A 17999-nucleotide genomic window follows, 5' to 3' on the forward strand; every position below is an offset into this window, starting at 1 on the left:
GAGATTTTGGTCAAATTCTCCTGTTTAAAAAAAATAAAAAAATAAAAAATTGGCTGATGGAATACATAGCTGATTTTTGCCATGTAAATGATTGCAACTTTAAAAAAAAAAAAAAACTGGAGAATTTGACCAAAATCTCTCACTTCCTGATTCTTACACCCTATTACCTTTCCCCCATGGTGTCAGAGGGTGCAGGGAAATCTTGAGCAAAATGATCACGTCATGATCATGTCAGATAGATCAGTCATGTACTTGATGTATAATAATTAATAATAATAATCATTTTATTTATATAGCGCTCTTTCTCCAATAGGACTCAATCTATGAGAATGGAGGCACCGTAGTTGGCATTGCTGTCTCACAACACAGGGATCTTCAGTTCAGGTCCCACTAGGGCCCTATTTGTGTTCGACTTTGTATGGTATTCCTATAATTGCATGAGTTTTCTCCTACAAAGTTCAATAACAAACTTTTAGTCTAATTGTCTTCTAATAAAAGTGGACCCTATTATTTGTGGGTCTGGTAGGGAATTTAGGGTGATGGTATGCGGTCTATAGATCTATAGTGTCTAGTTAGACAGTCCACCTTATTTCCATGTCCACCTAGACCAGGCATGTCAAACTCATGGTCATCCAGCTGTTGTGAAATTACAAGTCCCAGCATGCTTTACCATTTGATAAGCGGAAGGTATGCTGGCAAAGCATGCTGGGACTTGTAGTTTCACAACAACTGGAGGGCCCCGAGTTTGACATGCCTGATGTAGACATTGTAGGACTATTGAACCCGAAACCAGTGTGATATGTATCTATCATTTATCTGGTTCATTCTATAAAATAAGAATCATCTGACTACTTACAATGGGCAACTCACCACTTGTCCCATCTAAAAGGTGTGATAAAGCCACCTTAAGCTGTGGGTACACACCTGAACCATGCTTCAACCCAGTGAGGAAGTAATGTAACAAAATGTCGAACACCTTACGCACTGAACTATCATGCAATATAGGGGTAATTCAGATTGTGGGATTGTTTCCCTGTCATGTGCAAAGTAGTGATATGCCTGGCCTCTGCTAAGAGCGATTTGCGCAGCACCATGGGTTCTGCGATCCGCCCGATGGTGGGTACTTTGATCTGATGCTGTGTTCTAGAAAGCGGCTCGGATCCCTACTACAGCAGGAGATGTCTGCTTGTGATAGGCGCCTCCTGATGCATTATCATACAGCTTCCAAGGAAGCAGCAATGATAGCAACTCCAACCACATCTGAATAACCTCCTATTTCATGACATGCTTCATGTAACAATATAGCGTCATCCATGGAATCATCCTGTTTGATGTGCAGAACATCAGATCCAATGAGACGATATGACACAATTTATCAAATGAGGGTACATTCTGCAAGATGGTCGCTGTGTTCTGTCTCTGATTGCAGTATCGTCTAATATATCCTAGAGTGTGTACCTAGCCTTAATCTCCAAGTTCCATTAAGAGCTCTATTCATGAAGCAGTGGAGAAGTTGCCTATGGCCGATGGCAACCAACCCGCTGCTTCGTACAATTGTATAATATGCAAATTATAAATGCACCTTCAATGCTGATTGGTTGCCATGGGCAACGTCTCCACTGGCTCACTTCTCCAAACTTTTCACTGCTTCATGAATAGGCCCCTAAGACTGATGTGAATGACCTAGATCAGCAAATGAGTGTGCCCAGGATGGCTGCCTCACCCACTACATAATATGTAAAGTGCTTTGAGTCCTAATAGGAGATAGGTCCTGTATAAATAAAAAAATATATATATTGGCCTTTGATGGTAGTTGCATTTGGTGTGGGATGATTAGGAATAGATTTAAATATATTAAAGATGTGTTGGGTTTAGAAACCTGAACGGAGATGAGGCTGTGGAATTATGTTTGTTTGACATACATCCGTGTCTGCCCCTCTTAACTATATTTAATGGCAATTATTATTATCCTTTATTTATATGGCGCCACAAGGGTTCCGCAGCGCCCAATTACAGAGTACATATGCACATAATCAAAACAGGAAAACAGTGACTTACAGTTGAAGACAATATAGGACAAGTACAGGGCAACTAAGCATAACTACACCAGTAAACATAGAGATAAGATCCAGGTGGCCAAAAACTGCGGGATCTGGGCAGTTGAGGATTATTAAAGTAAGAAAAGTATAAGCACATGAGGGAAGAGGGCCCTACCCGTGAAAGCTTACATTCTAAGGGGAGGGGTAGACAGACAGGGGCAATATTGATGCTTTCTTCTATACCATGTGTCTGTGTGTTTTTGTTTAGCCACCCATAGAGGTGTTTATATTTAGGTGTTAGTGGTATGTGTTGGGAGTCTCCTAATTCTAAATGAAATTGAGTTATTCAGACTGGGATGGCGCTAATGTTTGGGTGTAAGATGCCCTCCATTTGCTTTTACGTCTCTATTTTGGAATCCATTTTCTATATGTCTGCAACATACTTTCTGGTAAAATGTGCTTTATGGTAATAAATGTCTTAGTAATGAGTCCTCTTAGCTCTGAGTCAGAATGATATGAGCAGCTATTTGGATCCCAGTGTGATAATTACAGAGCAAGGGGCTGTTCGTGCTGTCTGTTTCTCTGTACACCACCCTCCATGACATCACCCAGTTGCTATGCTGCAGAGACAGCTGATAGAACAGCACTGTGATGAGAGCGTCTAGCTCCATCCTCTGGCTTTCTCTTGCAGTAAGCAGGCAGCATTCTCATTTACATTCTCCTCCATCTTCTTTAGACAGGAAAACCCTCCTGTTCGTAAACCCTTTCACTACCTGCTAGTGCATCTGTCCCCAGGGGGTGCAGTACTCAGTCCTGGCCAGAGAGCAGCTGTTCCAGATACGGCTGCTGCTGCTCTTCTGGGATTAGTGTGGGCTGTTATACCTAACCAGCGGATTGGGCTTCATTTCCTGTGACTGCACCTCACATGCACACCGGGGGAAGGATCTGATATTCCCAGCATGTTGGCTGTCTCTCTGTGTGTTCAGACAGTCCAGCGTTCAGTTTTTACTTTCACTAAACCCCTTCCAATGTGGACCCAGTGTGGGAGGAGAGCGAAGGGATGCTGAGAAAGCTCATTTGCCAAAGGATATGTACCAGTAAGAGCGGAGGCTTTCATTCTCTTTATCTGTATATCTGTGTGATCAGTGTGTGGATGAAAGAGGGAGTGGTGTAATCACCGGCCTTACAAGCTCTGTCGCCATAATGACAGAAGGATAAACTGTGTCTGATGTACAATAATTCCCTGTTTCTGTTGATTGTTTTCCTGATTGCCAACTGCCTGGGTGTGAATGTGTGTTTCCCTTGTGCATATATCACGCTCTGTATTTTCTGTCTGCTCTTTGTCTTCCTGTCTGTGATGGAGGATCAGACCAGTCTGTGTAGTCTGTAGCTCTGTGTGGATGGAGATGTGTATACGTGTATGCAAACATACAGTATAATGTATTGATGTATTCATTTTCTTTTTAGATCTGAGTTCCTATCATTCAGTATGTTTTTAACAGTATAATAACAATCTTCTATCAACAGCGCTGCATAGTATGATGGTGGAATATTCATGATAATGTGTATATATAATATACAATCACTCCCTTGTGTATAATAGTATTAAATGGTTCACATTTTCTCTCTTATGGATTACATTATTACAGGGAGATTTGACTGGAAATTTGCTGAATAATGTGCATTATAAATCTTATATATCATTGTGAATAAATACATACTGTATGTGTTTCATGTTATCAAACCCGTTAGCATCTACAGTTGTTCTGAGAGTCAATCAATGTTGTGAAAATGTTTATCTGATAAGGTGTGTGTGTCTTATTGTTTCATTCATTGTCTATACAGTAGTGGTCTAATTCCAATCCCACTTTCCTCTTTACTAATCTAGTCTTTATTATTGGCATGTACTCTCGTGATGTCTGCATTGTGTGCAAATGGTTATGGGTTTTCAATAAATAAGTTCCTCTAACATTGTAATATGTAACTGTGGGCCTGAGTCAGACATGGATGCAGTTCTTTGGACTCAGTGGCGATATGATAGTGCCACAGGAAGTGTCTGATGGAAAAAGACACCTCAGCATCTGATTATCTGCGAGATCATTGGCAATGTGAGTAACCCAGAGGTTACATAGATTGTCCCTTGCAGCTCTGTTGCCAAGACCAGGAAGTCTGCACAGCAAGATGCCGACCCTGACCTTGCCACTCCCAGAAAACGGGGGGCAACACGCCCCTGTTTTCGGGAAATGCTGCCCAACTCCACCTACTTCACGCCCCAAAGTGACTTGCGGGTCAGGGACTTGCGGGTCAGGGGGTAATGTGTGCAACGCTGCAGGACCTGTTCTGCACATGTGCCCCACCATACATCTCCTAATTAGGCCCTGTGACAATAATGTGGTGGGAGTTTTGTATTGATTGTAACTTATTATTCCTACCACCAATAAATTGTGTTGTTCACAAAACATGTGACTAAAGTGAAGTCATGATAATCAAGTCAGTTTTTTTAATTGTCTGCAATAACCCGCTTCCGTTAGTAAAACGGTCTTTAATCATGATTCAAAAACACGACCTATCCAGTTAATCGCAAAAAATTTACCTGCAATAATTCTCCATAGGTTTAAAGCACATTTCTTTTCACCACCACCTCAGCAGGTGAAAATTTTGGGAAAATCCCTATTTTAAGGTAAAAATGTTAGTACTTAGGGCTTTAAACAGTAGAGATGAGTGGGTTCGGTTCCTCTGAATCCGAACCCGCCCGAACTTCAGGTTTTTTACACGGGTCCGAGCAGGCTCGGATCTTCCCGCCTTGCTCGGCTAACCCGAGCGCGCCCGAACGTCATCATCACGCGCTCGGATTCTATCGCGAGACTCGGATTCTATATAAGGAGCCGCGCGTCGCCGCCATTTTCACACGTGCATTGAGAGTCATAGGGAGAGGACGTGGCTGGCGTCCTCTCCGTTTAGAGAAGAGAGAGACACAGTATTTTGGGGAGCATTATTAGGAGGAGTACTACTATACTGTATACTACTATACTACTTGCTGAAGTGATATTTATAGATTAGATAGTGTGACTGTAAGTGTATTATCTGACTTGTGGGGGAGACACTGACAGTGGGGAGCAGTTAGAGTCTGAGAGCAGGACTCAGGAGTACATATAACGTACAGTGCACACTTTTGCTGCCAGAGTCAGTGCCACACTGCCATTGTTGTGACCACACTGACCACCAGTATAATAATATATTTTCTCTAACGTCCTAGTGGATGCTGGGGACTCCGTCAGGACCATGGGGAATAGCGGGCTCCGCAGGAGACAGGGCACATCTAAAAAGCTTTTTTAGGTCACATGGTGTGTACTGGCTCCTCCCCCTATGACCCTCCTCCAAGCCTCAGTTAGGTTTTTGTGCCCGTCCGAGAAGGGTGCAAACTGGATGGCTCTCTTAAGGAGCTATTTAGTAAAGTTTTTTTTTAGGTTTCTAATCAGTGATTCCTGCTGGCGACAGGATCACTGCAACGAGGGACTTAGGGGAGAGACTGGCAACTCACCTGCGTGCAGGAGGATTGAAGTCTTAGGCTACTGGACACTGAGCTCCAGAGGGAGTCGGAACACAGGTCAGCCTGGGGTTCGTCCCGGAGCCGCGCCGCCGATCCCCCTTACAGACGCTGAAGAAAGACGGCGGAACGGAGGTCCGGAAACAGGCGGCAGAAGACTTCACAGTCTTCAGAGAGGTAGCGCACAGCACTGCAGCTGTGCGCCATTGTTGTCACACGGCTCACTGACACGGTCACGGAGGGTGCAGGGCGCTGCTGGGGGCGCCCTGGGCAGCAATATAAATACCTATTTGGCAAATAAATACATCACATATAGCCATTAAGGCTATATGTATGTATTTTAACCCAGGCCAGTTATTAAAAAACCGGGAGGAAAAGCCCGCCGAAAAGGGGGCGGAGCTTATTCTCCTCAGCACTCAGCGCCATTTTCCTGATCAGCTCCGCTGGTGAGGAAGGCTCCCACTCTCCCCTGCACTGCACTACAGAAACAGGGTTAAAAGAGAAGGGGGGCATAAATTGGCGATATAATGATATATTAAGAGCGCATATATAGAAACAACACCTTCTAGGGTTGTTATATACATTATAGCGCTTTTGGTGTGTGCTGGCAAACTCTCCCTCTGTCTCCCCAAAGGGCTAGTGGGTCCTGTCCTCTATCAGAGCATTCCCTGTGTGTGTGCTGTATGTCGGTACGTGTGTGTCGACATGTATGAGGAAAATGTTGGTGAGGAGGCGGAGCAAATTGCCTGTAATGTTGATGTCACTCTCTAGGGAGTCGACACCGGAATGGATGGTCTACTTATGGAATTACGTGATAATGTCAACACGCTGCAAGACGGTTGACGACATGAGATGGCCGGCGGACAAATTAGTACCGGTCCAGGCGTCTCAGACACCGTCAGGGGCTTGTAAAAACGCCCATTTACCTCAGTCGGTCGACAGACACAGACATGGACACTGACCCCAGTGTCGACGGTGAAGAAACATACGTAATTTTCCTTTAGAGCCACGAGTTACATGTTAAGGGCAATGAAGGAGCTGTTACATATTTCTGATACTACAAGTACCACAAATAAGGGTATTTTGTAGGGTGTGAATAAACTACTTGTAGTTTTGCCTGAATCAGATAAATTAAATGAAGTGTGTGATGATACGTGGGGTTCCTCCGATAGAAAGTTATGGGCGGTATACCCTTTCCCGCCAGAAGTAAGGGCGAGTTGGGAAACACACCTTAGGGTGGATAAGGCGCTCACACGCTTATAAAAACATGGCGTTACCGTCTCTAGATACGGCCGCCCTCAAGAAGCCAGCTGATAGGAAGCTGAAAAATATCATGACAGTATATACACACATACTGGTGTTATACTACGACCAGCAATCGCCTCAGCCTGGATGTGCAGCGCTGAGGGGGCTTGGTCGGATTTCCTGACTGAAAATTTTGATACCCTTGACAGGGACAAGATTTTATTGACTATAGAGCATTTTAAGGATGCATTTCTATATATGCGTGATGCGCAGAGGGATATTTGCATTCTGGCATCAAGAGTAAATGTGATTTACATATCTGCCAGACGAAGACACGACAGTGGTCAGGTGAGGCAGATTCCAGACGGCATGTGGAAGTATTGCCGTATAAAGGGGCGGTCCATCGGACCTGGTGGCCATGGCAACAGCTGAAAAATCCACTTTTGTTACCCCGAATCACATATCGGCAAAAAAGGACACAGTCTTTTCAGTCTCAGTCCTTTCGTCCCCATAGGGGCAGGCGGGCAAAGGCCAGTCATATCTGCCCAGGGGTAGAGGAAAGGGAAGAAGACTGCAGCAAGCAGCCCATTCCCAGGAACAGAAGCCCCTCACAGCTTCTGCCAAGTCCGCAGCATAACGCTGGGGCCGTACAAGCGGACTCAGGTGCGGTAGGGGGTCATCTCAAGAGTTTCAGTACGCAGGGGGCTCACTCGCAAGGGAACTCCGGGATCCTACATGTAGTATCCCAGGTGTACATTGGAAATTCGAGACATCTCCCCCTCACACAATTCACAGGCTGTATTCCCAGCAGGTGATAATCAAAGTACCCCTCTTACAACATGGAAGGGGGTAGTATTCCACACTATATTGTGGTACTGAAGCCAACCGGCTCGGTGAGATCTGAAATATTTGAACACTTACATACAAGCGTTCAAATCAAGATGGAGTCACTCAGAGCAGTGATAGCGAACCAGGAAGAAGGGGACGATATGGTGTCACTGGATACCAGGGACGCTTACCTACAGGTCCAAATTTGCCCTTCTCACCAAGGGTACTTCAGGTTCCTGGTACAGAACTGTCACTATCAGTTCAGACGCTGCCGTTTGGGTTGTCCACGGCGCCCCGGGTCTTTACCAAGGTAATGGCCGGAATGATGATTTTTCTTAAAAGGAAACATGGACGCTTTCCTGATAAGGGCAAGGTCCAGAGAACAGTTGGAGGTCGGAGTAGCACTATCTTAAGTAGTTCTACGTCAGCACGAGTGGATTCTAAATATTCCAAAATCGCAGCTTTTTCCGATGACACATCTACTGTTCATAGGGATGATTCTGGACACAGTCCAGAAAAACGTGTTTCTCCCAGTGGAGAAAGCCAGGGAGTTATCCGAGCTAATCGGGATCCTCCTAAAACCAGGAAAAGTGTCAGTGCATCATTGCACAAGAGTCCTGGTAAAAAATGGTGGCTTATTACGAAGCAATTCCATTCGGCAGATTTCCCGCAAGAACTCTTCGGTGGGATCTGCTGGACAAATGGTCCGGATCGCATCCTCAGATGCATCAGCGGATAACCCTATATCCAAGGACAAGGGTGTCTCTCCTGTGGTGATTACAGAGTGCTCATCTTCTAGAGGGCCGCAGATTTGGCATTCAGGATTGGATGCCGGTGACCACGGAGGCCAGCCTGAGAGGCTGGAGAACAGTCACACAGGGAAAAAATTTCCAGGGAAGTGTGATTAAGTCTGGAGAATTCTCTCTGCATAAATAAGCTTAGAGCAAATTTATAAGGCTCTAAACTTAGCAAGACCTCTGCTTCAAGGTCAGCCGGTATTGATCCAGTGGGATAACATCACGGCAGTCGCCCACGTAAACAGAAAGGGCGGCACAAGAAGCAGGAGGGCAGTGACAAAACTGCAAGGATTTTTCGCTAGGCGGAAAATCATGTGATAGCACTGTCAGCAGTGTTCTTTCCGGGAGTGGACGACTGGGAAGCAGACTTCCTCAGCAGGCATGACCTCCACCCGGGAGAGTGGAAACTTCATAGGGAAGTTTTTCAGCATGATTGTGGACCGTTGGCAAAGACCAAAGGTGGACATGATAGCGTCCCGCCCGAAAAACGGGACAGGTATTCCGCCAGGTCATGAGACCTTCAGGCGATAGCTGTGGATGTTCTGGTAACACCGTGGGTGTACCAGTCAGTGTATGGGTTCCCTCCTCTGTTTCTCATAACCAAGGTATTGAGAATTATAAGACATAGAGGAGTATGAACTATACTAGTGGCTCCGGATGGGCCAAGAGGGACTTGGTACCCGGAGCTTCAAGAGATGCTCACAGAGGACTAAGGGCCTGGGGAGCTAAGAAGGGACTTGCTTCAGCAAGTACCATGTCTTTTCCAAGAATTACCGCGGCTGCGTTTGACGGCATGGCGGTTGAATACCGGATTCCGAAGGGAAAAAGGCATTCCATAAGAGGTCATACCTACCTTGGTCAAAGCCAGGAAGGAGGTGACCGCACAACGTCATCACCACATGTGGTGAAAATATGTTGCGTGGGTAAGGCCAGGAAGGCTCCACGAAGGAAATTCAACTAGGTCGATTCTGCACTTCCTGAAAACAGGAGTGTTTTGAGCCTCAAATTGGGGTTCATTAAGATTTAAATTTCGGCCCTGTAGATTTTCTTCCAGAAAAAATTGACTTCAGTTCCTGAAGTCCAGATTGTAAAGGGTGTATTCCATATACAGTTCTTTTGTGCCTCTAGGGGCACCGTGAGATCTCAACATAGTGTTGGGATTCCTTAAAATCATATTGGTTTGAACCGCTCAAATCTGTGGATTTGAAATATCTCACATGGAAAGTGACCATGCTGTTGACCAATATCTCACATGGAAAGTGACCATGTTGTTAGTCCTGGCCTCGGCCAGGCGATTGTCAAAAAGAATGGGCGGTTTTGTTTTACAAAAGCCCATATTAGAATTTTCCATTTGAACAGGGCAGAACTGGGACTCGTCTCCAGTTTCTTCCTAAAGGGGTGTCAGCGTTGTCACCTGAAACAACCTATTGTGGTGCCTGCGGCTACTGGGGACTTGGAGGACTCCAAGTTACTAGACGTGGTCAGGGCCCTAAAAAATATATATATATATATATATATATATATATATATATATATATATATATATATATATATATATATATATATATATATATATATATAGTTAGGACGGCTGGAGTCAGAAAGTCTGACTTGCTGTTTATATTGTATGCACCCAACAAGCTGGGTGCTCCTGCTTCTAAGCAGTCTATTGCACGCTAGATTTGTAGTACAATTCAGCTTGCACATTCTGTGGCAGGCCTGCCACAGCCGAAATATGTAGATGCCCATTCCACAAGGAAGGTGGCCTCATCCTGGGCGGCTGCCCGAGGAGTCTCGGCATTATAACTTTGCCGAGCAGCTACGTGGTCAGGGGAGAACACGTTTGTAAAATTTTACAAATTTGATACTCTGGCTAAAGAGGACCTGGAGTTCTCTCATTCGGTGCTGCAGAGTCATCCGCACTCTCCCGCCCGTTTGGGAGCTTTGGTATAATCCCCATGGTCCTGACGGAGTCCCCAGCATCCACTAGGACGTTAGAGAAAATAAGAATTTACTTACCGATAATTCTATTTCTCGTAGTCCGTAGTGGATGCTGGGCGCCCATCCCAAGTGCGGATTGTCTGCAATGCTTGTACATAGTTATTGTTACAAAAATCGGGTTATTACTATTGTTGTGAGCCATTTTTTCAGAGGCTACTTCGTTTTGTTATCATACTGTTAACTGGGTTCAGATCACAAGTTGTACGGTGTGATTGGTGTGGCTGGTATGAGTCTTACCCGGGATTCAAGATCCTTCCTTATTGTGTACGCTCGTCCGGGCACAGTACCTAACTGAGGCTTGGAGGAGGGTCATAGGGGGAGGAGCCAGTACACACCATGTGACCTAAAAAAGCTTTTTAGATGTGCCCTGTCTCCTGCGGAGCCCGCTATTCCCCATGGTCCTGACGGAGTCCCCAGCATCCACTACGGACTACGAGAAATAGAATTATCGGTAAGTAAATTCTTATTTTGTGATTGTCTGCTTAGGCCTCGGAGTACTAGTTGCAAGTTGCAACGTGACCTGAAGTGACCACCAGTTTAATAATCAATCACCACCAGTTTAATATATATATATATATATAATTGTATATAATATATATATATATAATATTGTATACCACCTACCCGTGTTTTTTTTTTTTTTTTCATTCTTCTTTATACATACTACTATAGTAGCTTACTGTAGCAGTCTGCGGTGCTGTGCTGACCTGACAGTGTCCAGCAGGTCCGTCATCAGTCATTACATAATAAATATATATAGTACCTGTCCGGCTGCAGTACTAGTGATATTATATTGATTTCATCTCATTATCAATAATTTATCATCCAGTCTAGACTCTATATTAGCAGCAGACACAGTACGTTAGTCCACGGCTGTAGCTACCTCTGTGTCGGCACTCGGCAGTCCATCCATAATTGTATACCACCTACCCGTGGTTTTTTTTTTTCTTTCTTATTTGTACATACTACTATAGAGTATAGTAGCTTACTGTAGCAGTCTGCGGTGCTGCTGAGCTGACAGTGTCCAGCAGGTCCGTCATCAGTCATCATTACCTAATAAATATATTATCTACCTGTCCGGCTGCAGTACTAGTGATATTATATATACATACATATATATATTGATTTCATCTCATTATCAATCATCCAGTCTATATTAGCAGCAGACACAGTACGTTAGTCCACGGCTGTAGCTACCTCTGTGTCGGCACTCGGCAGTCCATCCATAATTGTATACCACCTACCCGTGTTTTTTTTTTTTTTCTTTCTTCTTTGTACATACTACTATAGTATAGTAGCTTACTGTAGCAGTCTGCGGTGCTGCTGAGCTGACAGTGTCCAGCAGGTCCGTCATCATTACCTAATAAATATATTATCTACCTGTCCGGCTGCAGTACTAGTGATATTATATATACATACATATATATATATTGATTTCATCTCATTATCATCCAGTCTATATTAGCAGCAGACACAGTACGGTAGTCCACGGCTGTAGCTACCTCTGTGTCGGCACTCGGCAGTCCATCCATAAGTATACTAGTATCCATCCATCTCCATTGTTTACCTGAGGTGCCTTTTAGTTGTGCCTATTAAAATATGGAGAACAAAAATGTTGAGGTTCCAAAATTAGGGAAAGATCAAGATCCACTTCCACCTCGTGCTGAAGCTGCTGCCACTAGTCATGGCCGAGACGATGAAATGCCAGCAACGTCGTCTGCCAAGGCCGATGCCCAATGTCATAGTACAGAGCATGTCAAATCCAAAACACCAAATATCAGTAAAAAAAGGACTCCAAAACCTAAAATAAAATTGTCGGAGAAGCGTAAACTTGCCAATATGCCATTTACCACACGGAGTGGCAAGGAACGGCTGAGGCCCTGGCCTATGTTCATGGCTAGTGGTTCAGCTTCACATGAGGATGGAAGCACTCAGCCTCTCGCTAGAAAACTGAAAAGACTCAAGCTGGCAAAAGCACCGCAAAGAACTGTGCGTTCTTCGAAATCCCAAATCCACAAGGAGAGTCCAATTGTGTAGGTTGCGATGCCTGACCTTCCCAACACTGGACGTGAAGAGCATGCGCCTTCCACCATTTGCACGCCCCCTGCAAGTGCTGGAAGGAGCACCCGCAGTCCAGTTCCTGATAGTCAGATTGAAGATGTCAGTGTTGAAGTACACCAGGATGAGGAGGATATGGGTGTTGCTGGCGCTGGGGAGGAAATTGACCAGGAGGATTCTGATGGTGAGGTGGTTTGTTTAAGTCAGGCACCCGGGGAGACACCTGTTGTCCGTGGGAGGAATATGGCCGTTGACATGCCTGGTGAAAATACCAAAAAAATCAGCTCTTCAGTGTGGAGGTATTTCAACAGAAAAGCGGACAACAGGTGTCAAGCCGTGTGTTGCCTTTGTCAAGCTGTAATAAGTAGGGGTAAGGACGTTAACCACCTCGGAACATCCTCCCTTATACGTCACCTGCAGCGCATTCATAATAAGTCAGTGACAAGTTCAAAAACTTTGGGTGACAGCGGAAGCAGTCCACTGACCAGTAAATCCCTTCCTCTTGTAACCAAGCTCACGCAAACCACCCCACCAACTCCCTCAGTGTCAATTTCCTCCTTCCCCAGGAATGCCAATAGTCCTGCAGGCCATGTCACTGGCAATTCTGACGATTCCTCTCCTGCCTGGGATTCCTCCGATGCATCCTTGCGTGTAACGCCTACTGCTGCTGGCGCTGCTGTTGTTGCTGCTGGGAGTCGATGGTCATCCCAGAGGGGAAGTCGGAAGACCACTTGTACTACTTCCAGTAAGCAATTGACTGTCCAACAGTCCTTTGCGAGGAAGATGAAATATCACAGCAGTCATCCTGCTGCAAAGCGGATAACTGAGGCCTTGACAACTATGTTTGTGTTAGACGTGCGTCCGGTATCCGCCGTTAGTTCACAGGGAACTACACAATTTCTTGAGGTAGTGTGCCCCCGTTACCAAATACCATCTAGGTTCCACTTCTCTAGGCAGGCGATACCGAAAATGTACACAGACCTCAGAAAAAGACTCACCAGTGTCCTAAAAAATGCAGCTGTACCCAATGTCCACTTAACCACGGACATGTGGACGAGTGGAGCAGGGCAGGGTCAGGACTATATGACTGTGACAGCCCACTGGGTAGATGTATGGACTCCCGCCGCAAGAACAGCAGCTGCGGCACCAGTAGCAGCATCTCGCAAACGCCAACTCTTTCCTAGGCAGGCTACGCTTTGTATCACCGCTTTCCAGAATACGCACACAGCTGAAAACCTCTTACGGCAACTGAGGAAGATCATCGCGGAATGGCTTACCCCAATTGGACTCTCCTGTGGATTTGTGGCATCGGACAACGCCAGCAATATTGTGTGTGCATTAAATATGGGCAAATTCCAGCACGTCCCATGTTTTGCACATACCTTGAATTTGGTGGTGCAGAATTTTTAAAAAAACGACAGGGGCGTGCAAGAGATGCTGTCGGTGGCCAGAAGAATTGCGGGACACTTTCGGCGTACAGGCACCACGTACAGAAGACTGGAGCACCACCAAAAACTACTGAACCTGCCCTGCCATCATCTGAAGCAAGAAGTGGTAACGAGGTGGAATTCAACCCTCTATATGCTTCAGAGGTTGGAGGAGCAGCAAAAGGCCATTCAAGCCTATACAATTGAGCACGATATAGGAGGTGGAATGCACCTGTCTCAAGCGCAGTGGAGAATGATTTCAACGTTGTGCAAGGTTCTGATGCCCTTTGAACTTGCCACACGTGAAGTCAGTTCAGACACTGCCAGCCTGAGTCAGGTCATTCCCCTCATCAGGCTTTTGCAGAAGAAGCTGGAGACATTGAAGGAGGAGCTAACACGGAGCGATTCCGCTAGGCATGTGGGACTTGTGGATGGAGCCCTTAATTCGCTTAACAAGGATTCACGGGTGGTCAATCTGTTGAAATCAGAGCACTACATTTTGGCCACCGTGCTCGATCCTAGATTTAAAGCCTACCTTGGATCTCTCTTTCCGGCAGACACAAGTCTGCTGGGGTTGAAAGACCTGCTGGTGAGAAAATTGTCAAGTCAAGCGGAACGCGACCTGTCAACATCTCCTTCACATTCTCCCGCAACTGGGGGTGCGAGGAAAAGGCTCAGAATTCCGAGCCCACCCGCTGGCGGTGATGCAGGGCAGTCTGGAGCGACTGCTGATGCTGACATCTGGTCTGGACTGAAGGACCTGACAACGATTACGGACATGTCGTCTACTGTCACTGCATATGATTCTCTCACCATTGAAAGAATGGTGGAGGATTATATGAGTGACCGCATCCAAGTAGGCACGTCACACAGTCCGTACTTATACTGGCAGGAAAAAGAGGCAATTTGGAGGCCCTTGCACAAACTGGCTTTATTCTACCTAAGTTGCCCTCCCACAAGTGTGTACTCCGAAAGAGTGTTTAGTGCCGCCGCTCACCTTGTCAGCAATCGGCGTACGAGGTTACATCCAGAAAATGTGGAGAAGATGATGTTCATTAAAATGAATTATAATCAATTCCTCCGTGGAGACATTGACCAGCAGCAATTGCCTCCACAAAGTACACAGGGAGCTGAGATGGTGGATTCCAGTGGGGACGAATTGATAATCTGTGAGGAGGGGGATGTACACGGTGATATATCGGAGGATGATGATGAGGTGGACATCTTGCCTCTGTAGAGACAGTTTGTGCAAGGAGAGATTAATTGCTTCTTTTTTGGTGGGGGTCCAAACCAGCCCGTCATTTCAGTCACAGTCGTGTGGCAGACCCTGTCACTGAAATGATGGGTTGGTTAAAGTGTGCATGTCCTGTTTATACAACATAAGGGTGGGTGGGAGGGCCCAAGGACAATTCCATCTTGCACCTCTTTTTTCTTTAATTTTTCTTTGCGTCATGTGCTGTTTAGGGAGGGTTTTTTGGAAGGGACATCCTGCGTGACACTGCAGTGCCACTCCTAGATGGGCCCGGTGTTTGTGTCGGCCACTAGGGTCGCTTATCTTACTCACACAGCTACCTCATTGCGCCTCTTTTTTTCTTTGCGTCATGTGCTGTTTGGGGAGGGTTTTTTGGAAGGGACATCCTGCGTGACACTGCAGTGACACTCCTAGATGGGCCCGGTGTTTGTGTCGGCCACTAGGGTCGCTTATCTTACTCACACAGCTACCTCATTGCGCCTCTTTTTTTCTTTGCGTCATGTGCTGTTTGGGGAGGGTTTTTTGGAAGGGACATCCTGCGTGACACTGCAGTGCCACTCCTAGATGGGCCCGGTGTTTGTGTCGGCCACTAGGGTCGCTTATCTTACTCACACAGCTACCTCATTGCGCCTCTTTTTTTCTTTGCGTCATGTGCTGTTTGGGGAGGGTTTTTTGGAAGGGACATCCTGCGTGACACTGCGGTGACACTCCTAGATGGGCCCGGTGTTTGTGTCGGCCACTAGGGTCGCTTATCTTACTCACACAGCTACCTCATTGCGCCTCTTTTTTTCTTTGCGTCATGTGCTGTTTGGGGAGGGTTTTTTGGAAGGGACATCCTGCGTGACACTGCAGTGCCACTCCTAGATGGGCCCGGTGTTTGTGTCGGCCACTAGGGTCGCTTATCTTACTCACACAGCTACCTCATTGCGCCTCTTTTTTTCTTTGCGTCATGTGCTGTTTGGGGAGGGTTTTTTGGAAGGGACATCCTGCGTGACACTGCAGTGCCACTCCTAGATGGGCCCGGTGTTTGTGTCGGCCACTAGGGTCGCTTATCTTACTCACACAGCTACCTCATTGCGCCTCTTTTTTTCTTTGAGTCATGTGCTGTTTGGGGAGGGTTTTTTGGAAGGGACATCCTGCGTGACACTGCAGTGACACTCCTAGATGGGCCCGGTGTTTGTGTCGGCCACTAGGGTCGCTTATCTTACTCACACAGCTACCTCATTGCGCCTCTTTTTTTCTTTGCGTCATGTGCTGTTTGGGGAGGGTTTTTTGGAAGGGACATCCTGCGTGACACTGCAGTGACACTCCTAGATGGGCCCGGTGTTTGTGTCGGCCACTAGGGTCGCTTATCTTACTCACACAGCTACCTCATTGCGCCTCTTTTTTTCTTTGCGTCGTGCTGTTTGGGGAGGGTTTTTTGGAAGGGACATCCTGCGTGACACTGCAGTGCCACTCCTAGATGGGCCCGGTGTTTGTGTCGGCCACTAGGGTCGCTTATCTTACTCACACAGCTACCTCATTGCGCCTCTTTTTTTTCTTTGCGTCATGTGCTGTTTGGGGAGGGTTTTTTGGAAGGGACATCCTGCGTGACACTGCAGTGCCACTCCTAGATGGGCCCGGTGTTTGTGTCGGCCACTAGGGTCGCTTAGCTTAGTCATCCAGCGACCTAGGTGCAAATTTTAAGACTAAAAATAATATTGTGAGGTGTGAGGTATTCAGAATAGACTGAAAATGAGTGTAAATTATGATTTTTGAGGTTAATAATACTTTGGGATCAAAATGACCCCCAAATTCTATGATTTAAGCTGTTTTTTAGGGTTTTTTGAAAAAAACACCCGAATCCAAAACACACCCGAATCCGACAAAAAAAATTCGGTGAGGTTTTGCCAAAACGTGGTCGAACCCAAAACACGGCCGCGGAACCGAACCCAAAACCAAAACACAAAACCCGAAAAATTTCCGGCGCTCATCTCTATTAAACAGGTTTGTTAGCAAACAAAAAAAACAAACTAATGGGCATAACCATATTGCACTGCAGGTGGAGCAGATGTAATGTGCAGAGGGATTTATATTTGGGTGGGGTGTGAAATATAAATTGCAGTGTACAAATAAATCAGCCAGTATTTACCCTTTACAGAAACAATATAAACCACCCAAATGTAACTCTCTGCACATGTTATATCTGCCCCACCTGCAGTGCACATGGTTTTGCCCATTATTGTGCTTTTTGGTTTGCTAACAAACCTGAATAACCCCCTAGTTCAAAACCACTGGCAATGACTTAGACACTCAGAAGTTTTAAATTAGATTAATTGGGCCAATAATTACATGTCATTTTTTGTGGTGAAAAAATACAGTAAATTGGGGTACAAGGTATGGGGCAGGTATACTGGGTGCTTTATAAGTGGGGCACATGTTTTTAGGCTTACAAGTGGGAGTTAATGGGTTTTTCCAACTTTTTAAAAACGGACTTAAAATTACCCAAATATAGACTAAAACCCCAAATTTAAGTAGAGCATTTATTTTGCAGAAAAACACTTGCATTATATATAATTTTTTCACTGTTTTAGAAAATTTTTATGGCCGCTATACTGTTATCCTATATTACTTTTTTTTGGGGGGTACAGACAGATTTTCCCATATTCAGCTCTTAACGCTAGTAGTGCCAGTACAAATTATTTTGCGAGTTTCTAATTTGGTTGTGCGAAAAATGGGAGTCTGCATAGTGGTGAAAAGAGGCATTTTAGCGCCGTATGTGTAAAAAGTTAATACGCATTAATTTACTGCATTATCGCGGACAAA

At 45.6% G+C, this 17999-nt stretch overlaps 1 protein-coding gene across 34 annotated transcripts in view; it reads left to right on the forward strand.

The window, feature by feature from the left end:
• CLASP1 (cytoplasmic linker associated protein 1) overlaps window positions 1-17999 on the forward strand; it is a 773091-nt gene that overhangs the window by 285629 nt on the left and 469463 nt on the right. The window contains exon 1 of one of the 34 annotated variants that reach the window (XM_063934018.1): window positions 2739-3136. The exons of the other annotated variants lie outside the window; for them this stretch is intronic. Within the exon in view, the coding sequence (XP_063790088.1) occupies window positions 3100-3136 (37 nt within the window). The 5' untranslated portion in view covers window positions 2739-3099. Of the gene's footprint in view, window positions 1-2738; window positions 3137-17999 lie in introns of those variants that run through there. 34 annotated transcript variants of the gene reach the window in all.

Source organism: Pseudophryne corroboree, chromosome 7 (genome assembly GCF_028390025.1).
Source record: "Pseudophryne corroboree isolate aPseCor3 chromosome 7, aPseCor3.hap2, whole genome shotgun sequence".
In the NCBI taxonomy this organism is placed as follows: domain Eukaryota; kingdom Metazoa; phylum Chordata; class Amphibia; order Anura; family Myobatrachidae; genus Pseudophryne; species Pseudophryne corroboree.